This window comes from Papaver somniferum, chromosome 6 (assembly GCF_003573695.1).
Source record: "Papaver somniferum cultivar HN1 chromosome 6, ASM357369v1, whole genome shotgun sequence".
Lineage (NCBI taxonomy): Eukaryota > Viridiplantae > Streptophyta > Magnoliopsida > Ranunculales > Papaveraceae > Papaver > Papaver somniferum.
In genome coordinates, this window is record NC_039363.1 from 76,853,585 (window position 1) to 76,877,166 (window position 23,582).

Below are 23,582 nucleotides of genomic sequence, written 5' to 3' on the forward strand. Positions count from 1 at the left end.
GGAAGAGAGGCAGGAGCAGAGCTCGACTGTAATTGTCGGGGGAAGAAGAAAGATTTTTGGGAAAAAAGATTTGGGGAAGAAGAACTTGTTTGGGTGAAGTCGATGGTTTTGGATGCTAGGGTGTTGAGCGGGTGTAGCGAACTTTGATGATCTGCGACAAGGAGCGATGGATGGGAAGATGGTAGGTGGATCCAACGGCGATACGGAGGTAAGCGTGGAGCGACCGTCGGATGAAGGGATGTAGCAAAACGGACGACCCAAGATGGAGATGGGCGTTGCGATGTAAAGCGGGGGCTTCGGAGTTTGATGTGCGATGATGGAGCGACCGTAGGATGCTGAAATGCTTCGATCTGACGGCTGAAATCGAGACGGGCTTGGATAGTGGAAATGTGTTTGAGTAAGGGTTTTGGGCCTTGGGTATGCCAAGCCCATATCTTTTTTAAGGACAATTCTTCTTCTTCAAGCCCACTTCTAGCCTTTTGGTCTTGTGCACAACATTCTTCGCGGCTTCCTTGTGTAATTCCTCCCGGCTTTTCACTACTTTTCTGCTCTTTTCCGCTCTGCTATTCATCCAAACTTTATTTATTACCTAAAAATGCAAAATTAAGTAAGAAAAATATTTATTCTTGAAAACAATGAAAATACAGAATATGGGATAAAATGTAGAATTAATGCACAAAAGATGAGTTAAATGCCAAGAAAAATATATAGAAATATGCACTTTTTAGCACTCATCAACGGTCCATTCAAATTTACTCCCTTTTTTGAGAATATTGAAAAAATGTTTGCATTTGTCCGAGGATCGGGTAATAAATCTTCCCAAGGATGCTAAGGACCCATTGAGCTTTTGCACTTCTTTTAAATTCTTCGGAGATGGAATTTCCACTATGTCCTGAATCTTCGCGGGGTCTACCTTAATACCCCTTTTTGTTACCAGATATCCGAGGAATTTCCCTGAGGTGACACCGAAGGTGCATTTTTCTGGATTTACTTTCATGTGATGTTTCTTCATTGCTTCGAAAATATCTCTCAGGTCCTGGTGGTGATCTTTGTTCAGCCTACTTTTGACGAGCATGTCATCAATGTAGACTTCTAGGGTACTACCAATCCATGGCCTGAAGATAGCATCGACCATTCTCTGGTAAGTTGCCCCTGCGTTTCGAAGTCCAAAGGGCATTCTAGTGTAGCAATAAAGGCCATGCGGGGTGTAGAATGCTGTGTGTAGTTGATATTCCTCTGCCAGGGCTACTTGGTTGTAACCAGAATATCCATCCATGAATGACAGCTCTTCGTACCCTTCCACTGCTTCAACCAGTTGATCTATGCTCGGTAGGGGATAGCTGTCTTTTGGACATGCCTTGTTGAGGTTAGTAAAGTCGATGCATATCCTAACCCCTCCATTCTTCTTAGGAACGACGACCATGTTGGAGATCCATGTAGGGTATTTGACTTCCTTGATGAAGCCTGCTTCTAGTAGTTTCCGAAGTTCTTTTTCTACTGTCTTATGATACTCTGGTGCAACTTTTCTTATTTTCTGCCTGAAAGGTGGCGTGCCTGGTTTGATGCGCAGCTCGTGTTGGATTATTTTCGGATCAATCCCCGGCATGTCTCCTAACTTCCAGGCGAATACATCCCGAATTCTTTAAGTAATTTGGTTAAGGAATCTTCTCTTTTTTCGTCCATTATGGTCCCTACTTTGATCATCTTCGGGTTTTCTTCCGTTCCTATGTTGATTTCTTTTACGGGCTCCACTGGTGTGAACACCGGCTTCGGGTCCCCAAGGACTGGGACGTTCTTTAATTGCTATTTGGTATGTTTCTGTCCTTCGTTGGCTGCTGAAGTACTTGCTTATGTGTTAAGGACATTATCATCATTTGTCAAGCCCTTACCTGCAGTTTTCTTGAGGAACAGGTCTATGGCCTTTTCTTTCGCAGCTTCTTTATTTTTGATCCTTCGGGTTTTTCGCTGCTCTTCCTGTTCGTTGTTGATACGATCCTGAGTGGCCTGTCACTCTATTGCAGAGACCCGATCTCCCTTGATTTCCATTACTCCCTCGGGTGTAGGGAACCTGAGATATTGGTAGTAATTTGCTGCCACCCCCTTGAGTTTATGTACCCACTTTCGTCTAATAATGGCGTTATAGGGGGATGGGGCGTCTACCACGCTGAATCGTGTTTCTACTTTCATGGGCCCGGCGTTCACCTGCAACACGATGTCTCCCAATGGCTTTGTGGGCGCTCCGTTGAACCCGTAGATGGTGTAATAAGAGGTCATCAGCTGTTCATCATGAAGCTTCATCCGTTTGAAGGTGTCGTAGAATAGAACGTTTACTGAGCTTCCCCCGTCGATGAGGATCTTTTTGAGGTTACATCCGGCCACTGGTAGTGTGAGGACCAAGGGATCGTTATGGTCTTCCATATCTTCTTCGATATCTTCAGTATCGAAGATGATAGGTGCGTCCATCCACTCTTCGTGCTCGTCCACCTCTACGCAATCAATCTTATACAATTCTCAGTGGTCTTCGAATTGTTTTCGTAGCCTCTTTCCTATCTGCGCCGTAAGTGAGGGCCCTGCGGCTTCGGAACACGAGATGGTGTTGATTGTGCGGTTTCCCTCTGGAAGTTGGACTTGCTTGGTTCGTTTGGATCTGTCCTTGGTGAGCTCCTTTCATATGTATTGCTTGAGTTCGCCAGTATCAATCAATTTTTGGATCATTATTTTGAGGTTTTTTCATTTCTCGGTCTGGTGTCCATTGAAGTAATGATACTCACAGTAATCTTTAGACTTCTCGGTCCTTGGGGGATCATTTCCCTTAGACCATGGCCACTCCAAATTTTTCCTTCCTTTGATCTCTCGCAAGATCCGAGTGTAGCTAGCATTGAGCTTCGTGTAAACCCGATCTTCGAATTTTCGATCGTCTTTTCGTCGTTCATCTCTTCGTTCCTTATTATCTTCGTGCGGTCGTTCCACTGAGTTATTTCTTTTGGCCCCGCTGGTTTGTTCTGCGGAATTGGTACGGTGAGACCTCTGCGTTTGTGCCCTTGGGTTCTCACGCTAGATTTCTTCAAGACGAGCATACTTCTCAATAATTATTCGAAGATCTCCTTCTGTCTTAGGTACGCTTCCGTGGATCTCAACAAGTAGTGGACTCATTCGGTCTAATCCCCACTTGTAGCAGTTGATGCTGACTACGGGATCCACACTCCCTATGGCTTGGCAGATCTTGTGCCATCTGTTGGTGTATTCCCTCGTGTTCTCCTTGTAACCAATTGCCAGAGAAAATTTTTTATCCATTCCGGTGTTGACAGCTTTGTTGTACATGTAGGTTCTCAAGAATTTCTCTGCGAGTTGATCGTAGGAGTTGATGGAATCAGGTGGCAGGTTGTCAAACCAAGACAAAGCCGATCCCTTCAGACTTGATGGGAAATACCTACAGAGGACGGCGTCGTTTTGACTCCATCGGGATAAGATACGATTATAATAACGGATATGTGCCGAGGGATCACTGGATCCGTCATAGCATTCAAAAGTTGGGACAGGGCACTTTAACGGAATGGGGGTATTTGCCAGGCGATGAGTTAGGGGCGTGGAGTTAGATTCTTTCATCACCTCTTGAAGCCTTCCTCCGCCTTGTCTGGCTTTTAACTGCCTGATCTCAGCCATCATCTCATCACGCAACTTCTCCATTGCGCGGTAATATCCCACGTTCTCATGCTCAGTTGAGCGTTTCTTTCTTCGAACTTCACTGTCATAATAGTCTAAGTCTTCGGCGGCATATTCCATATCGGGTGCACTGCTTCCCCTAGCGGCGTTTGCTAGGATGATTCTTCGGTCTCGATTAGGCTCTGGTGCTTTAGAATTTGCTTCATCCAGTTGTTGGCTAGTCTTCGTGCTTTGGGCAATCCTATCTTTGAAGTCTTGGTTCTCCCTGGCCAGAAGAGCTACGGCATCTGCGTAGACCTGCTGGCTCTTTTTCAATTCTTCGAGCTCTACCATCAGTCGGTGGGACTGGTTTGATCCCTGATTGGGAGTTCCGGCTTGTGCCCCTATGGCCATAGTTCCCCTTACTGTGTGTATTAAGGGTGGCAGAGGATCATCTTCAATTGTTGGTATCTCCAAGTTTGGTCCCCTCGGTTGAGCTTCCACCCGCGGTACTAAAACCACTGGTATGGTTTGATTCTGACCGTTGGTTGACGGCATTCCGAAGACTGGTGGATGTGCGGGCCGATGTGTCATAGATTCTGCCACCCCTTCTCTTTGTTGATGGATTTGGTTTGAAACCAAAGTCTTGTTAGCTTCTGTAGCCTGGAGGGCCGCAACAGTTGCGTTGTTCTTTGTGGCTGCTGTTTTGAGAGCCGCGGCTGCAATGGAGTTAGTGTTCATAGACGAGGTTATTTCCGCAGCATCCTGTCTTTGAGTAGCTGTTTTAACTTTGTCTCCTTTCTGCTTGCTTCGGGTCATGACCGGGGTAATCCTCGGTGTCTCCTTTGATGAGGCTTTGGTTTTTCCTGCCTCTAGTATCTTTTCCATTTTAGTCTTTTTCTGCATAGGGGAATAAATAAAGAGAACCAAAGATATCCACGAGGATCGGGTTAGTGCCATTCGTACCCGCAAAATTATTGGAATAGAAGGAAATGAGATGCCCAAGGGCCTTAATAAAAGAGAAACATAAAGATTCCATCAGTCTAGTTTTCTCAATACAAATCCTCTAATAAACAATCATGGACCTTGTTTTTAGACTACTTTTGAAAAGGAAAACTCTTGAAAAGGCAGATCCGTCGCGAGAACTCATGAATCTGGATTATTAAGTCTTAATTTTAAAAGAAAAACGCCTCACATGCAAATCTGTGATAGATAGCCGTGGATGTGTCTGCTTTGAAATGGTGTTTGTGAAAATGAAGCACGCTGAACCCAGAATAAAAAAGGTTTTGAAAGCACACTGAACCCAGAATTAAAAAAGGTTTTGAAAGCACGCTGAACCCAGAATAGGGCACAACCGTAATGCTCGTTTAAGGTGAAATCACAGGATAAGATAAATCTTTTACCGGGACAAAGTCCCTGTTTCTAGCGCCAGATTGTGAACACATGAATCACGAAGCCATCCACGTGTTCACAAACAACATTCACATACAGTCTAATTCTAGAATTGTACGATGTATGTGTAAAGGGAACGATTATATCGATTCATCGACTCGAAGCCTTCGAGCTTGTCATTGTCTTGTCGAATATTATCATAAATAATGTTCGTATAAAGGAATAGACAGAGAATCAAGCATAAATGTAAAGCACATGAAATTCAACGCTGAATATAAGGTGCTGAAATGTAAATAAGACAAAGATTTTCGTGGTTCGACACTAAGGCCTACATCCACGGGGCTGGTGTTTCACCATGTATTGAATGATCACAAAGATAGTCGAATGACTTTAGAGTATACATAGATCTGCGGAAGTAGGGGAATTACTTACTCTTCCTATTTCTCTCTCCTATATTCTCCTGTAATTGCTCTGGATTGGTCGACCCCTCCTCTCTTAGTGGAGAGGGGTATTTATAGGGTTGGAACGTGGATCCTACTTTTGAGGTGCCGTTGTAATCTTATCTTCTTGTGCTTTGTGCCCATTACGCAGAGGTCTTCGGCATTACGCTGCGGCCTGAGCTTGAATACGAAGGATTATCTTCGCCTCTTCCACGAGCTGATTGACACGTGTATATCTCTTTGGTATTTAATGCGGGTAGATGGATGTCTGCTCGTGTCAGACAAGTGTCTCTTTGTCTGGTCACATCTACGTCAGTCAAACTTTCTCTCAGCCGTTGATCTGGGATCTTCCTCGGAATTGGGTGTATTAACACCCAAGGGGTATTATCTGGTGCTCCTCTGAGCCATCATACCTCTGTGATCCTCTGTACCTGACCGTCGGATCTGCTGACCGGTGACATCTTCTGATGAGATGCTTGCTATCATGTTTTGATATCTTGTTTTGCATGCCTTCCACGTGTCTCTTTCTGTACACGTGGTGGATGATGAAAGGTGTACATACACTACGAAATGGTTCGTAACAGAGCCAGCCGAGTTTCGCATTCCTCCAAGGTTTTCTCAGGCACGCATTTAGGAGCCGCCGCTATGGCGGTGAAATTCATGAAATTCTTTTTTCTTTATCGAATGATCCATTTGGTTCCTGCACTTTCCTTTATCCTATGCTTCCCACCAAAATAATATGGTACGTCCACTTTCAATACATCAATCAAATTCGTCCAGCAATATATTTCAGCTGCAGATTCACACATCGTGTTACTTAAAAATGAGGAAGGAGACATGGTAAATAATAATATCCGTTGATCTCTCTCCATCCAAATAAAAAATGGACGATTAATCACAGTGATTCAAATGATGACACGTTCCCGCTTCTAGTTTCAGGAGCACAGTTAACAATTGTACATCTCACACCACTAGATAATTTAAGATTTAGTTGTAAACGTAGTTGAATCGGGGAGATGTGCACTAGGAACGACTGAACGAGTAGTTCACGTGGTCCGTTCACATCCTCATAAACTCACACCTTCTCTCTCCAACTTTTCCTCTAATTCCCACTGCACCACTCAATTAGAATGAAGATCCAAGAAAGAAATAAAAGGAAAAAAAATATCTAACTTCTTCCTTACCAAATTAACTAAATTCTCATCAAATCTCCATAACCCCAATTTCCAATTTTTCATCAAAGTGTCAAGTAGATTCTAGAGAGAGTGAGTTATGGGCGGGGGATCAATGGGGGCACTAGTACCATCTGTGAAAAGTGAAGGTAAATCAGAAGCAGTTGGAGCTTCATCAGAAGCTGTAGGTGCTGCTTCAACAGCTATGGTTGAAGTGGGGAAACAAAATGAAGAAGTAGAAGAAGAAGGTGGGAGAGGAAGAGGAGGAGGAGAAATGGATAAAGATTTGTTATGCCCAATATGCATGCAGATAATTAAAGATGCATTTCTCACAGCTTGTGGACATAGTTTTTGTTATATGTGTATCATTACTCATCTTAATAACAAAAATGATTGTCCTTGTTGTGGTCATTACTTAACCAATAATCAACTCTTCCCCAATTTTCTTCTCAATAAGGTAATTTTAATTTCTCTATGTTTACTCTAATTTGATGAATTCCTAGCTTGTTTAGTAATAAGTTCTGCCTGTTTACTCTAATTTGATGAATTCCTAACTTGTTTAGTTAGTTAGTGTTCATTGATGAATTCTTTAATTCCAGAGATGGTTTGATTATACCTTTTGTTGAGTAATTGGGATTGCAATTTATAGGCCAGAGTTCCATATTTAGGTAATCATGGGTGGACAAGAGACTTTAGTAGCCACATAATGTTGCAGAGTTATGGAATTCTTAGATGATAATTAACTTACCTTTACGAGGATAGGGCACTAGTTACTGTGGATTCATACATACTAAAACTTTTGTTCAACCCATGAAACTCTCATTTCCATTGGAGCGAGAGTTGCTTGGATACTGTTTGTCTTTTTCTCTCTGAGTGAGTTCAGAGAGGCCAGTCGTAATTGGACCGTAACTCTGAAGGTAGATGGTTTTGTCGACTTTAAAACTTCTCTCTTGGAGTCTGCTAGGTTTCTGAATAAATCATGGGTAGCAGGTTGAGCCAGTTCAGTTAGTATTTTTGGCAGGTATAGTGATGATAAAAGGTAAGGTTGGTCCGGATAGCCACTGAAGATACTTATCAAGGTTTGAGAACAACATCTAAGCTGTAGTAGCAAGTGCTTTTGGAATACCTTTTTGATGACCTTGTATCTAAGCATCTGTGGTTGCAGACTGATCAATTCGCTTGTTGGCAAATCAATGTGCAGAGAAATCATTTACAGTTTAGTATGGATAGGTCCAGCTGATCAACACTCAAAAAGTTGTATTCCCTAGTAATATTGTTTGATAAATCTAGACGGAGATATCCACTCACCAGCTAAACCCCATCATTGAAGATGAAGAAGATTTCTAAGATATTGCATTTGTGCTAATGATCTTCCTTTGTTGACATGCACGTATTTCACTTATTCATATGCTATGGTATTGTTTGTCTAGAAGTCCTGTGTACCCCTAAGTAAATGAACTAAACACGAATTACATGCTTAATATAGTTATTTAGTTTGCCATGAATAGTTTGTTGTTGCTCTCTTTAAGTTTTAATATGATCTATGGGGTGAATTTATTAAATTCCAACATGCAGCTTATTACTCTGAGGTTTCCTGTACCACATTTTGTAGCTTTTGAAGAAAACCACTGCTCGCCAAATAGGAAAAAATGCATCTCCACTAGAGCACCTTCGACAGTCATTGCAACATGTAAGTTATTGCTTCTGTGTATTGAGTGGTTTGAAGGCATTTGGATGATATTAGTCATGTCATACTAATCAGTATGTTTCTCAAAAGAATATAAACCTTCATATGTAGACTCTTAATGTGACACATTTCATGCATGCACGTAGACAGGGTTACGAGGTTTCAGTGAAGGAGCTAGATAGCCTATTATCACTCCTTTCAGAGAAAAAGAGAAGAATGGAACAAGAGGAAGCTGAAACAAATATGAAGGTTCTGCTTGACTTCTTGCACTGCTTAAGGAAGCAAAAGGTCGAAGAATTAACTGAGGTAATTGCTGGAGCTTGCTTTTGTTTTCTATTTCTTTTAATCAGTTAATGGCCAGAATATAGCTGATTAATACAGTAACTTCCAAAGATATTCTTATCCCTACTGTTGAAATTACCTTTTGGAATTTGCTTCTGAGAGATTTGGTGCCAAGTTCAATTGGATAATGAGTTTAATTACTGGTTATATTCATCCTTAGGTAGCAAATTTTTGTAAAAAGTTCTATAGAAGTTGATGCATTCAGTTATCCTACTGGTTACCTATGGGTATAATGTGGGTTGCCTGAATATGAGTCATTTTTATGTTTATATTTGGTGGTAGGTTGTCTTTGATTAACCAGTAGTTGCTGCCGTTTAAGTTTTAAAATTAAATTTATATAATACATCATCCTACCTTTTTTTTGCGTCTCTGCAGTTACAAACTGATATTCAGTACATTAAAGAGGACATAAATTTAGTCGAGAGACAGAGAATGGACTTATACCGAACAAGGGAGAGATACTCGGTAAAAATGCGGATGCATATGGATGATCATGCTGCAGCAAAAGCGCGACCATTGTCGATTGATAAGCAAAGTAGTGGGCTTGTTTCCAGTGGTCGTACAACTCAATCAGGATTAGGGTTTGGCAGTTTGGTAAATAGGAAAGCTGACCCAAAGCCTCAAGAGAGCTCCCAAGGTTACCAAAAAAAGGAGGCAATGGGCGGATCAGATCCACCAAGCGTTTCTCATTCTGGCTTGGCTATGGCAAGAAAGAGGCGAATCCATGCTCAGGTTTGTTTCCTCATTTCATCTACTGCCTTTAGTAGGGTATATGATCAGCGAATTAAGTAGCCAGAGGCTAAAATATTATTTGAGCAAGCTAATTTGGTATGTGTTATCGATCTTTATACTGATTCTCATTCTCATTGCTCTCATTGCCAACAGTTTAACGATTTACAAGAATGTTACTTACAAAAAAGGAGGCAATGGGTCAGTCAAACTCGTAACCAGCAAGAGAGGAGCATATATACATCAAAAAGGGAAGGTTACCATGCCGCCCTTGAGGACTTTCAGTCTGTTCTGACTACCTTTACACGATACAGGTTTTGATGATCATGCCATTTTTTCTTTTGTGTTGTTTCACAGGTGAGTTTTGTTCGCTCATTATTCTTATCGTTTTTGTAAATTAGTCGTTTGAGGGTAATTGCGGAGCTTAGGCATGGAGATTTATTCCACTCGGCTAATATTGTATCAAGGTGAGGCTCAAGACTAAGCTACTAGAAAACAAGAAGTTAGCAACTTCAAGCTGGTTCTGGTTTCCTATGCTGCTGATACTTCTGCTTCTGCTTCTGTTAGACTTTTGTTTTTTCCTTTTTTGAGTAATGAAGTGATACATTTCAAATGGCCCTTTCTAATGCAGTATAGAATTTGATCGGGATGATGAGTTGTTTGCAACTGCCGGAGTTTCTCGACGCATCAAAGTTTTTGAATTTGCTTCGGTAATGTCTCGACTCTGTATGCTTATACTAATCTTGGTCAAGTTTTATTCTCTACCAATGCTCCTTGTAAACATTTTTTTTGAACGGTCACCATCGACTTCACATCCAAGTGGCCCTTGAGACAGTTCTTGGATGTATTTACTTGGGTCGAAGTATTTTATTCTATGACAATTTGATTAATCTTCGTCTATGGGGTTTCTTTCAGGTAGTTAATGAACCTGCAGATGTGCACTGCCCAGTTGTGGAAATGTCTACCAGATCCAAACTAAGTTGCCTGAGCTGGAACAAATTCACTAAAAACCACATAGCAAGTAGCGATTACGAAGGAATAGTTACTGTTTGGGATGTAAATACTCGTCAGGTAATTTCTCCCATGCAGAATTTTTCTTATTTGCAACTCATCTTCTTTTCTCTCCAGAACAGCTATATCATTACTTTGATCCTTTCAATTAGTTTATGTGCTAACAGTACCCTTTGGTTGTTAGAGTGTAATGGAATACGAGGAACACGAAAAACGAGCATGGAGTGTTGATTTTTCGCGTACAGAGCCTTCAATGCTTGTGTCTGGTAGTGATGATTGCAAGGTACAAACACTCATCTGCTTGAAGTCTTTGGACTATTTGTGGATGCCCACAAGAATTGGTGATTCGTGTATTATCATTTTGAGAAGAAATTTTATTTGGTTACGAACAGGTTAAAGTTTGGTGTACCAACCAAGAAGCTAGTGTACTGAATATCGACATGAAAGCTAATATTTGTTGCGTCAAATATAATCCTGGTTCAAGCTACCATGTGGCGGTATACTCCTGTTCCCAGTTTATTAAAACAGTTGATAAAAGCAAGACTTCCGTTATCTAGAATGATGACTCAAAATGCACCTCACAAGTTGTTTCCCTTTATCATTCATATTTTGTTACGTAGTTGGGTGTTTACAAACTAGCTGGTATAAGCCGTATATGGTGACTGTTTGTTTTTGATATTACAGGTTGGTTCAGCTGATCATCAAATTCATTATTATGACTTGAGAAATGTCAGTGCCCCACTACATGTTTTCAGTGGCCATAGAAAAGCTGTTTCTTATGTAAAATTCTTGTCTAACAACGAACTGGCGTCAGCATCTACTGACAGTACATTACGATTGTGGGATGTAAAGGAAAATGTGCCGGTTAGTTTTTGGGGCTTCGAGTCTTTTTAACTATTCGCCTGTATTTCTTACTATGGTCATATTTACAGATTGAATTTTCATAACTCAGGTGCGTACATTTAGAGGCCACACTAATGAGAAGAACTTCGTGGGTCTAACAGTAAATAGTGAATATATAGCTTGTGGAAGTGAAACGAATGAAGTTTTTGTTTATCACAAGGTAAGGATAAACTTATTTCACAATCAGGTCTTGAAGTCTTTGTTTGCTCTATTATTTTATTTTATTTTTGATAAGATCGTTAGCTCAATATTACTGTAACCTTTTTGACTTGTTCCTGTTCTACGCATGCCATTATTCTTATAATATTGGAATTTCATCTGCAGGCTATCTCAAAACCTGCCGCCGGGTATAAGTTTGGTTCATCTGAATTAGATGATACCGATGATGATGCAGGGTCTTACTTCATAAGTGCTGTTTGTTGGAAGAGCGACAGTCCAACAATGTTAACTGCCAATAGTCAAGGAACTATCAAAGTGCTAGTTCTTGCTGCTTAAATACAAAAAAGTAGAAAAAAGGAGCTATATAGACACAAGAAAAATGATCTCATATTCGTTACATATAGAAAAATCTGATTGTTTTGCATATACCTATTTTTTGTACCACAAAGAACAATATATATGTGATTCTGAATGCTCAAATGAGATTTTTGTTTCTTCACATCTTGATCTGCACTGTTGTTGGTTATGTACATGACTGATGTTTCTGGCAAAACGAAGTCCACTCTAAACGTATATGGTTTGATTCTTTTCTCCCCTCATCGTCTTTCTTAAATCAATATTTTGAAGTTTTAGATTTTGTTAACCATGCATATTCCGTTCACTCAGGAAACTGAACAATCAATTCACTTGTATTGTCATGGATCTTCTATCAAATCCCAGCCTGGGAACTTTTCATCAATATCATTGTGATAGATTTTCAATCAAACCCAAAGTTGGGAACTGTCACTGCGTCAGTTCAGTCAATTAAGGAGATGGTCCATGAAATAGCAATAACATCACAACCGCAAACGCCTAGCTTTTTGTGAAACGTAACCAAGTTGCGGTCTTGCATCCTCCTAATTTGTAATGGCGATAATAACAAAAGAAAGGAACACATCACCAAAGCATATTCCTTGGAATGTACTCAAATTGACTTTATAAGAATCCCTTCAAACCTAAACTCGATGTATTTGTTTAAACAAAACATCAATCGCAAGAGATCTATGGTCACGTACCAACTCTTTTGAGTACTATCATTTTCTTTGAAAAGGAAATCTTAATTTAACTTCTTTCCCTTTTTTCCCCTCTTAGTGGATAAAATCCAATACAAGAGGTCTATTTAGAAAAGCATCTGTTTTCATATATATATATATATATGCATGGTTCACAGAACTTAGTCGGCAAGCACAAACCAGAACCTTGCTCTTTGACTCTCCTTGCCTAGAGTCCTGGACAGAAACTTAACTGCTTTTGTATTACATTTACCATTTCAATGTTCCAAGTTGCCAGCCAAGGTCATGCATAATTGCATACATTAGAATCACCGTTACGGTCAGCAGATCGTAGACGTTTAGAATCTCGTCATCGTGCAATTCATAGCAAATGGTGTCACATCGCATGGCATGCATATTACAATTGCGTACCGACACTTGAAAAGTAGGGTATGACCAAGAAATATGAGCCAGTGGTGGAACGCTGACACTTGAAAAAACAAAGTTGACCCAACTCTCTCAAGTTTCTTGCTTCTCGCTGTATCTTTTTATTTTCTAAAAGCAAACGAAACAACCACTGACATGACTTTGTAATTCTCGGGAAAGCTACTTTCACTGGCTATTCCAGCGAAAAGTAATAACTAGGGGATTTTAGAAGAAAATTAAGAGAGAGAAATAGATAGATAGATGAAACTACCCAAAAGCGTAGTCACAGAGGAGGTACAGGAATTGGTGATGGTGGCACCAGATTTGAAGATTTCAAGTTTACTGAAAGTAGTACCAGCAGAAGGTAGTAACGATAATGGTGAGGGAGGAGGAGGAGGGGAATTATTTGTACCTCCTTTGAACTTTGCTATGGTTGATAATGGCATTTTTAGGTCTGGTTTTCCTGATACCTCTAATTTTCCCTTCTTGCAAACTCTTGGACTTCGCTCTATCATGTAAGTTCTGATAAACTGAAAATGTTTTTTTTCTTTTTCTTTTTTCTTTCATCTTCTTCTTTATTGAGTTTGAATTAACGAAATTGGTGTGCAGATATCTTTGTCCGGAACCATATCCAGAAGCGAATATGGAATTTCTCAAATCTAACAGGATTCACCTTTTCCAGTTTGGAATTGAAGGCTGTAAGGTAGCATCTACTTTTTGACCTAATTATAACTTTACTGCTTGTTTTAAGTTAATAAATGTGAAATATGGTAGGGTTTTATTTAAGATTTAACAAATTGAAGTGATTTTATTGTTAAAATTACCATTTCTTGAGATCACAAAGTCTGTTTGTTGTTATTTATTCGATCTCCACTCTTTTTACCCAGGCTTCAAATAATGCGTCTAAGCTGCTTGCGTCATGCATCCTTAGAATTTACAGCATGTCCACTATCTATAGAAGTGTAACGACTATTTCTTTCATTTCCCACTTTGCGTCCTGTCAAAATGAATTTGAACCCTTTTGTTATCATCAAGATATCCCTATCCAACAGAAGTAATATGCACAAAGGCAGTGCAGGTGCACGATCTGATGCTAGTAATGCAGTTGTTACTGGTCAGATAAACTGTGAGTCTAAACACGCTTTATAGACATTGAAACTGAATTTGGTTGTTGTTATACAATCTGTAGAAGGAATAACAAATTTGTTAGCTGTATAATCTAGTAAGGACTTAAACTGTAGATATGTCTGCTAATTTATTAGTTGAATTGAGTCATTGTGACTGTTATTCTTCTGTGATACAATGCATCAGCCTTAGAAGTCTGTAAAATTTGGTTATCTATTGATGATCTGCATGGTGTCATACGAGTTTGTTTCAGGTCAGAAATATTCTTTCTGAGAGAACTTCTATAGAGTATAGACTTAATACTATACATATATCAGTTAGTGATTTCCATATGCAAAACTGGTATTTTAGGTTCCCCCTCTAAAATACATATATCAGTGAGATTGTAATTACCACTAGTATTTTAGGTTCCCCCCCTTCTTGCCATATTGTTTCATACTTTCATGGTAAAGACAATGGCTCGTTCAATTCATACCAATAATGCAGTCTGTACATGAGAATATCAATTCCAGAAAGCTCAAGTCTGTAGTATCCAGTGGTCATGATGGGTTTTGTTATATAGTTCCTTCTATGGCTTTGAAGTGTCAGAATGCCGCCTCTTTCTCCACGGATAAGAGGCTCAGGAGGTTTAAGTTTACTCTTTGTTGCGCAGAGCCATCTTTGCATCTTTAGAATAAGATTCAAGAGTTGAGCAAGTTATAACAACCATTATGTGTCTACACACTGGAGTCAGGATCAACTACTGAATATACCATGCATTGAAGATCATATGTATCCAATTGAATTTTTTATTTTTATTTTTTTGCCCTTACTAGTTTTTAGTTTCGATGTCTACTAATAGCGATAGCAGGAGTGATGAGAATTGCCCGGCTCTGCATACCTGTTTGTTATAGGGATTGAGTACGTCCTTAATGTAGCCTTTTTTACCCCCTTTCGGTTTTTAAGTATCCTTTTGACCTTTTGAACGAGCAAAAACTAAATCAATTTGAGTTTTGGTCCCGTCAATCACTAGTGTGGCATCTATCTAAAGGTGTGGTGTGGGGGTTTAAGTATGTAGCAAATATAAATAGTACATCACGAGTTGAGAGCAAGAGAAGAAGGGTTCTTTCTCTTGGACATCTCAGTCACTCTGTTGAGACTGAATATAGGGGTGAAACTTGAAAGTCAAATACCTCAGTGTTTGGGTACAATCACCATTGTCAGTGTATGAGGGCTAGTTTCTTACAAGCTTTGGCCCAGAAAGCTTTTGCATATTTTTTACAAGGATGCAGAGTAATCCTGTCCGTAAGTTTTGATATGTAACAAAACAGCACAGGGGTGAAGTTCGGGATGAAACTCAATCAATGTTGTGAAACAAATATCACATGAAAGGATCAGCTAGTTCCTCGTTTGATCTCGGACTGATCTGGTTCCTCATTGGTTAAATGAACGCCTAACCCTTATGCATGAAGTGTGTGTAAAAAGTGACAAAAAGCCACCAAAGCAGCTATAGATCTTGGATAAGGAAATACAACATGTTTTAAAAGATTATCATGCTATTTAGAGTGTACATATAAGAATGAATCTGCAAATTGAAGTTTAGTTTATTATATATATGCATTGACATTGGATTTGAATATCACCCATCCAGGAGCCCTTTGTCAACATCCCTGAAGATACAATTCGCGAGGCGCTCAAAGTTCTTGTTGGTATACAAAATATGATGCCATTCCTTTTTTTCCATTATTTTATTGCCAGTCAGGACCATAGCTTAATTTATTTGTTACATGTTATCAACAATGCAGATGTTAAGAATCATCCAGTTCTAATTCACTGCAAACGAGGAAAGGTACATATATGTAGACTCTTGCTTCTTTCATTTCTGAACCTTCTTTATTAACTTAGTTTCCATCTTTGATCTTGTACAGCATCGAACAGGTTGCCTAGTTGGATGCTTTCGGAAACTGCAGAGATGGTGTCTGTCTTCAGTGTTTGATGAGTACCAGCGTTTTGCCGCCGCAAAAGCTAGAGTATCAGATCAGAGGTTCATGGAGAAGTTTGACGTATCCAACTTGAAGCACTTGTCAACTTCCTTCTCCTGTTCAAATAGGTAAACATTTAGCTAAGTTTAGATTTTGAAGCAGCGGGGAATATGCAGTAGTTGCATATCTCCATGCACTTTATATGTTTAAAATCACCTATAGTTTGCTATTATGAAGAAGAATTCATTTCTATAAATAAAGTTTCATCTCAAGAAATTTCATGATACCATTGGTTGTAAAACAGGGTTACTGACCCTTGTCTGCGCTTGCATTTCTGAGCTATACAATTTCCGTCTGCTTTTTATCTTTAATTTGGGCGTACATCTAACTTAGAAAAAGACCTGCAATTTTGTTCCCAAATGATAATCATAGACACTGAAAGTTTATGCTGTGAAAATCTCACTCCCAAATGATAATCGATTTTTACTTATGTTAAATCTCCTCATTAACTCCGAGAAGACCTGCAATTTTGTTCCCTTTGCTCTTTTTCTTTTCGTGCTAGTAGTGCAGTATAAACTGACTGCTAAGCTAGTGGCAAAATCTAAACATATGGATGTTAGAGTGCTAATGCCCTACGCTTTTTGTTTCGGCTTTTTCTTTTGCTTGAGATTCACTTGTCATTTTGTTCTTGGGCTATGCCAAATCCGCCCAAAATTTTAAGTACAGTCAGGAAAATGGAAGGATCGGAAGAGTCCAGAGTAGGAAAATGGAAGGAGCCATCATTTAGGTTGCCACTTCTTCTTGGACACTCTACACGTAAGCCTTTTACATGTAACCTTTTGAGTTTAACCTTAAGAACTGTAAGAGGAGCGTTGCTTTAAACTAAGCTGGCAGGACCACTATGGTAAAATCTGTCCTTAACTTTCTTCACACTCATCAAATGGGTTGTTTCAACATCCCTAAAGGCATAGGCCTATGACAATCAACAAAAAATTTATTTGTTGAGCCAGGTGGATGGGAAACGTGATTGCACTATGAAAAAGCAGTGGACGGTGGGTCAAGAAGCACACGGGCGAAGACACCCGCGTGCGGGTGAGAATCATACGCGATGGGTGATCACAAACCATGGGGATGAGGAGAACATATTGGCGGGAGAAGAGAATCCTCGAACTGTTAAAAACCTAACGGCTCTCTTCTCAACGGCTACAATTTTGAAACCTATAAAATCCTTCATTTGAATTTTTTTTCACTCACACCGCTCCACTCACTTCTTCCTCATTCTTCTAAATAAAATCTTGCTACAAAATGAGCAATCTGGTAAGGGCTTCCGTCAACAGTTTTATGAGTAAAAGAGATCATGAAAAAATACCGAGACCTGCCACAAATGTAGATTATACTCAGAATCGTGAAGCAGAGTTTGCTTCGCCGAGTGTTGTTGTTGCTTCATCATTAGTTGAAGATCATGAATCGGGGCGTTAAAAGCGGTCAGATAGTTATTATAAAACGAGAGGTGGATTTCAAGACTTAAATGCTATTTATAATGGTTTACCCCTTATAACCCGAGATAGAGTTGACAGATATCCCTGGCGTGCGTTTTATTTTGTAAGGCCCAGAAACACAACGACAAAATTACGAGAGTATTAGTAGAAAGGTGGTGGTCAACGACGCACATGTTCCATTTTATGAATTTTGAAATTGGTAAGTTTGTTTAACTTAAATTAAAATTTATCAAAAGCATTATTAAATAAGCCAAAACAATTAATTGTATATCATATTATCCTTGTAATAGGAATTACGCCTCTTGATTTGTATTTTATTTGTGGAATTCCAAGTGGAGTGGAAGACCTTATATCCTTCAACCAAAACGAATGGGTGTCGGATGATAAATGGAAGACGCTTCTCCCCTCGTTTTTAGAATCACAAGTACGTGAAGATCATAAAGATTTGAAAGAAAATGGAATACATTGTTCAACGTTGAAGCGTTTCCTTCTCTACAATAAAAACTCAACAAATACAACTGACTATCCTGAACTCGACAGGGTGTTTATTTTATGGTTAATGGGTCAGACGTTCTTTCCAAACTCAACTAACGTTTCTCATATTGGTTGGCTTAAAGCGTTAGAAGATCTTGAAAAAGCACCACATTATGATTGGGGGTTTGAAATTTTAGGAGAAATGTACCGTGGGATTGGTCAAGCGTCCATAGGTATACCTAACTTCACTGGTTTCTGGGGCATCTTAGAGGTAAATATCTAAATTATTACTTTAAAATTTAAAAATTTTTATTAACAAATGTAGATTAAGTCAAAAAACTAAATTATAAAGTAATTTGCAGTATTGGTGGTATACGTACTTCTGTGTTCGTAAACCAATTCTTAAAGACAATACCGTAGACTTCCAATTATGGACATGTACTACACGAGAAACCGGGCAAAGGACACTGGTAGCGACGACTCGGTTTCCAGTTTTTTCCAGAGGTATCAACAGATGACTTAGAGCCACAAGAATGTTGTTGTTCACCCTTACTTTGATTTCTTGAGTATAATCATGAAGATGTACAAGGTATTCTTGATTATTCTCTCCTTAGAGTTGTTTTTTACACTCCATAAACGGATAGAGGGGTTTGGTACATGGAAGAAAGACCTATGTACCAGTTACGTGGGATTTATGCAATTGAAATTACCCGCCATCACAGATACAAATCTCTGCATCGGATTTTGATCGGGAGAGAATGACGCCGTTGGTGAGGTGTGAACTAAACACACAGGTGAATATTAGTGAAGTTCAGTATGTCAGATGGTACCAGTCGATTGCGAAGCCTGTAATTGGTATAAACGACATGTACGTCTATGGGTTCGATTTTCCAGGGTTATCACGCCTGGGTCATGATACAAACATCGTTCCTATCCAACAGCCTCAGGAAGATCCATGTTTTATGACTTACCCCACCACGGGTGCAAGTGATGAGTGCTAAAAAGTGCATATTTCTATATATTTTTCTTGGCATTTAACTCATCTTTTGTGCATTAATTCTACATTTTATCCCATATTCTGTATTTTCATTGTTTTCAAGAATAAATATTTTTAGAAGCAGTGAACTAATGAAGCAAAGAGTGACAGTGGCAAATGACAGTTACAATGGCAATGAGCCAAAGGCAGTGAAGTATAGAATTTAGAAGCAAACAATGAAGCAAGAATTTGGAAACAAATGTAAACAAAATACCAAGGTCTTTGAATCCACCTCTAACTCACACTGATTATTTATCACTGACAGTAACTTTGTTTTTCTATAACCACTAGCAAGAGGGATGTCAATCCTCTATATAGCAAGGGTCATTTTGATATGAAATCTCCTATCACAACTAAGGTACTCCTCCTAAGCATTAACTGTCTAGCTAAAGCACAATTAATCAAAAGAACAATATATAAAATTAAGCATGAGTTGCAGTTCAGCAACACTAGATGATTCTAACTACAATGGATGCCTGACATCCAATGTGAGCTAGTGTTGAAGCCCTAAGATGGAGTTTCACTATGAGCATTTAAACACCTCATGGCTACTGACAAGAGCATGAATAACAAATGTTAAGCTAGGGTTTCATCTAAACCCTGGCAAATTAAACTAGAACATGTTTAACACATTAAATAACTGGAATTGAAACATTGAACATAAACAGAGCATTGATAGAACAACTCAAAACAACACAGTTGAGGCACTGGCTAGTCCAGTCCTCTTGGGTGAAGCTCTGGCTAGCCCATGCATACCCTCAACACAACACAGACACATCATATTTATACCCAATTTATCAATTTAGGGTTTCCCCAAATTCCCAAATTCAACAGTTGAAATTAGGGTTCGACTCTACCTAATTTGACGTGACAAATCACTCAAGAAGGTCGACCCATTTCTTCTCTTCTTCTCCTGGTCCATTCCCATGTCTCAATTGATCTTCTAGCTCGACCTAATTCATTGATTTTCTCATCTAGGGTTTCAGAGAGAAAAGAGGGGAAATCGATGAATTAGGTGGGTAGAGTGGTAGGGAAATGATGAGAAAGGATATGGGTTGTTGTAGAGTGGTGATGGTGGCTATGGCAGGTGGAGAAGGTGGCTGTGGCAGTGGCAGGGCGTGGTGGTGATGGAGTTGCAGACGGAGGTGAGGGGAAAGAGAAGAAGAAGTCGATGGGAAATTTGGGTAAGGTGTGTTTGGTTCGGGTATAGGGAATTTGGTGTTTGGGTGTTGATCGGGACAACGAGTTTGATGATTTGCGAAGCGAGAGCGTTGGATGACCACATCTGAATCGAATCGAACGGCACGAGGGAAACAAATTATGAGCGACCGTTGGATGCCAAAATACAACGAAACTGACGGCTCAAGATGGAGTTAGGTGCTATAGTGTTAGACAGGAGCTTCAGATTTTGATGCACTATGATGAAGCGACCGTAGGATGCTGAGATGATCCAATCTGACGGCTGAAGATGAAGGCGGGTATGGATATTGGAAATGGGTTTGGGTGAGGGTTTTGGGCCTTGGGTATGCCAAGCCCATATCTTCTTTAAGAACAATTCTTCCTCTTCAAGCCCAGTTCTAGTCTTTTGGTCTTGCGCACAACATTCTTCGCGGCTTCCTTGTGTGATTCCTCTTGGCTTCCACCACTTTTCTGCTCTTTTTGCTCCGTAATTCATCCAAACTTTATTTACAACCTAAAAATGCAAAATTAATTAATAAAAATATTTATTCTTGAAAACAATGAAAATACAGAATATGAGATAAAATGTAGAATTAATGCACAAAAGATGAGTTAAATGCCAAGAAAAATATATAGAAATATGCACTTTTTAGCACTCATCAAATACCCCCAAACCTGAATTTTACTTGTCCTCAAGTAAAACAAAACTAAGGAAATCCTACCTATACCACTGTCGCTGGTCTCTCGATTGCATTTAGCGAATGCAATAAGCCTTTTAAACCACTAAGTGTCCCTAGTGGACGAGTTGAAGTCTCGTGAAGGTTTGCTTAGAACGTACCTACAAAGTTCTAGGACAAAATATAAGCTCAGATTCCATCAAATGTGACATGTGCAAGACAGTAGAAGCTCACAGCAAAATGGAGATGTCAATCTAGCTATCAAAGGCACAATCCTAGCACTGATAAAAACTAAAGACATGTGATAAGAGTGTAAAGTGTATCTACACATGTGTAAAGAAATATCGGATGTTATGACTACTAATCACCAAGAGATAGTTTCTCAGGCTAAGAACCGAGGTCGAAATCTAGCTAGCTGTCCGGACTTTACGAGAATTGTGAATGAGTTGGAGGTATTTCACAATCACTCGCGTTGTACATCAATGGCATACACCCTTCCTTGCTTATAACACAAAAACACAAAAGATGACTCTTTACATGACTCTTATTTACATTGACTACTCTCTTTTATTCTTGGAACAAGAGAGGATGGAATTGATAAATACTTGATTTTTTTTATTTTTTTTGATTTTTTTTTTGATATTTTTCTGAATATATATATCGTTTTTTTTTTTTTTTTTTTTTTAATTTACAACATGGTAACTCGTTTGATACATAAGCAAAAAGAAACAAAAAATTACATGACACTTTGCAAGAGGTAGCCCTTTTTGATGCACCCAATTAAATTCGATGGTTGTCTTTCTTAATGTAACCTCCACCTTCTATCCCAACCAACCAAAGAACAAGCTAGTCAAGTTTCGTTCAGTATTCTAAAGTGATTGGCAACTAAAACTTCCGATAGAACACTTCAAGGATGAGGCTATACATGTATTGGTAGATCGTGCGCGTGCAAGTTTCTTATCACTATGTGAATTGTGCTAGAATCAGGGTGCCTAAATATCTAGACTAAGAATCCTTATGTTTACATACATGCACAAGAGTCAACATTTCAAGGTAAATGAGATCCATTTTTATGTTTTTATCATTTTCTATTTTTTAATTTTTTTTTTGAATTTTTGATTTTTTTTTTTTTCAAAATGAAAGAGTTCAGTTTTCAATTATAGCATGTGATCGTGGTATCTATACCAGCAAGTTCTTCATCATCTTCGTCAAATTTGCTCGAAATTCGTTGGGAGATTCCAAATATTACTTCACAAGGTGAGCCAACCACGATCCCTATTGTTTCCCAAGCTATCGAACGTGATTATCCTTACCACAATGTGGATGCTTCTAATGAAGAGTTGAAGAGACAACTTGACGATATGCATTGGCTAGTTCTGAAAATGGAGAATGCGAGTGCATGTAGGAAATGGCTGACGGACACAGTGTTTGGGTTGAGTCCATCCGTAAATCCTGAGGGGCGTTCATAGTCTTCAAGTTCTACCAGGAGCAACAAATCATGGCAGTAGAATGATTCAGTGGTGGGAGATACACAGGTACCACACAATACTTAACCACAAACTGTGCCTATTTCTTAACCTCGAGTATATCCCCCATATTCTAGGCGCATTTCATCATCATTCTCGCTCTTCAACCCAAATGATTCTTACTACACTGTAACACCACCACCACAACAACAAACCGCTTATACGTTTGGAGGACCGAGTACTTTCCAACCATTTATTTCTCCTTACACAAATTTTGCAAATATCTTGGCATGTGGGGAAATCCTGAGTCTTGGAGAATGGACGACTCCAAGCCCTGAAGATAATAATGGAAGACGATAGAGAAATTGTAACTTTTAATTTTGCTATCTTTGTAATTCTAATTTTAATCAATTAAATGTACGACTGTTTGTTTAAATCAAATTACATATGTTTAAAGTTAAGCGTTACATTAACTTCACTGATGAGAAGTACTAGGTGGAACAACAACTAAAAAGAAGGGGTTGAAATTGTTTAACATGTTAAGGATTTCGAAACAATTTCCGAAACGAAAAACCATATTATCCATGTTCGCCATTCCTCTTTTGATATTATTACCAACTCGTCATCTGTTTCACCCTGGAGTCTAAATCGATTTACTTTCATGGTTAAGGCTACAAATTCACTTACTTCTTTCTTAATCGTATGAAAACGATTTTCTATGTCGCATATAGCACGACGACTCGGGTTACGGGTATCGCGGCAGAACCCCTCGTGAATAACCGCCCAGAACCCATGGATAGTGTGCTGAAGCAAGATGAGTTAATAAAAAAACATAGTTTTTGCAAATAGCTTTATCTCTTTTGCAGTATACGGAGCTCGCAGAATAATAAGGGTCGAGACATCTTTCGACAAATTTGTTGAATTGACGAATTTTTTTAAGCTCAAAGAAGAGTATAGAGACTAGAGGTGTTGAATGCATGAATTTGGAGTTGAAATGATGAGTATTTATAGAACTCAAAATCATGGCCATTGGATGAACAAATTTTTCAGCCGTTCAAATGTAGCCGTTGACGGGAAAAATAAAACCGCGAGGTTATAGATGAAACGAGCGGCTAATGTTGGACCGCACTCAAGAAACCTACAAATTTGTTGGCTTGGCCACTCATTTTTCATGTTTGTTGATTCCATTATGGGGGCAATTCATTCGATAGGAATTTCCCTAAGAGCAATT

General features: G+C 39.2%; 3 protein-coding genes across 5 annotated transcripts; all 3 read left to right on the forward strand.

The window, feature by feature from the left end:
• Positions 1–6,528: 6,528 nt before the first annotated feature.
• LOC113288046 (E3 ubiquitin-protein ligase COP1-like) lies at positions 6,529–12,071 on the forward strand. The gene is made up of 13 exons (XM_026536986.1): positions 6,529–7,103; positions 8,259–8,336; positions 8,484–8,639; positions 9,051–9,407; positions 9,561–9,718; positions 9,806–9,871; positions 10,036–10,114; positions 10,320–10,475; positions 10,600–10,698; positions 10,808–10,912; positions 11,100–11,279; positions 11,368–11,478; positions 11,643–12,071. The coding sequence occupies exons 1-13, from the start codon at positions 6,747–6,749 to the stop codon at positions 11,811–11,813; spliced, it is 2,073 nt and encodes a 690-aa protein (XP_026392771.1). The 5' UTR covers positions 6,529–6,746; the 3' UTR covers positions 11,814–12,071.
• A 642-nt stretch (positions 12,072–12,713) lies between these two features.
• Positions 12,714–16,391, forward strand: LOC113288049 (probable tyrosine-protein phosphatase DSP4). The gene is made up of 5 exons (XM_026536990.1): positions 12,714–13,449; positions 13,544–13,637; positions 15,690–15,747; positions 15,844–15,887; positions 15,967–16,391. The coding sequence occupies exons 1-5, from the start codon at positions 13,196–13,198 to the stop codon at positions 16,150–16,152; spliced, it is 636 nt and encodes a 211-aa protein (XP_026392775.1). The 5' UTR covers positions 12,714–13,195; the 3' UTR covers positions 16,153–16,391.
• A 371-nt stretch (positions 16,392–16,762) lies between these two features.
• On the forward strand, positions 16,763–19,058 carry LOC113288047. Of its 3 annotated transcripts, none has more exons than XM_026536988.1 (4): positions 16,763–16,924; positions 17,031–17,718; positions 17,810–18,264; positions 18,356–19,058. In XM_026536988.1, the coding sequence occupies exons 2-4, from the start codon at positions 17,691–17,693 to the stop codon at positions 18,509–18,511; spliced, it is 639 nt and encodes a 212-aa protein (XP_026392773.1). In that variant the 5' UTR covers positions 16,763–16,924; positions 17,031–17,690; the 3' UTR covers positions 18,512–19,058. The 3 variants fall into 3 exon arrangements, with proteins under 3 accessions (XP_026392773.1, XP_026392772.1, XP_026392774.1); XM_026536989.1 differs by having other exon boundaries at positions 16,765–16,836; XM_026536987.1 differs by having other exon boundaries at positions 16,763–17,718.
• The last annotated feature ends 4,524 nt before the right edge of the window (positions 19,059–23,582 follow it).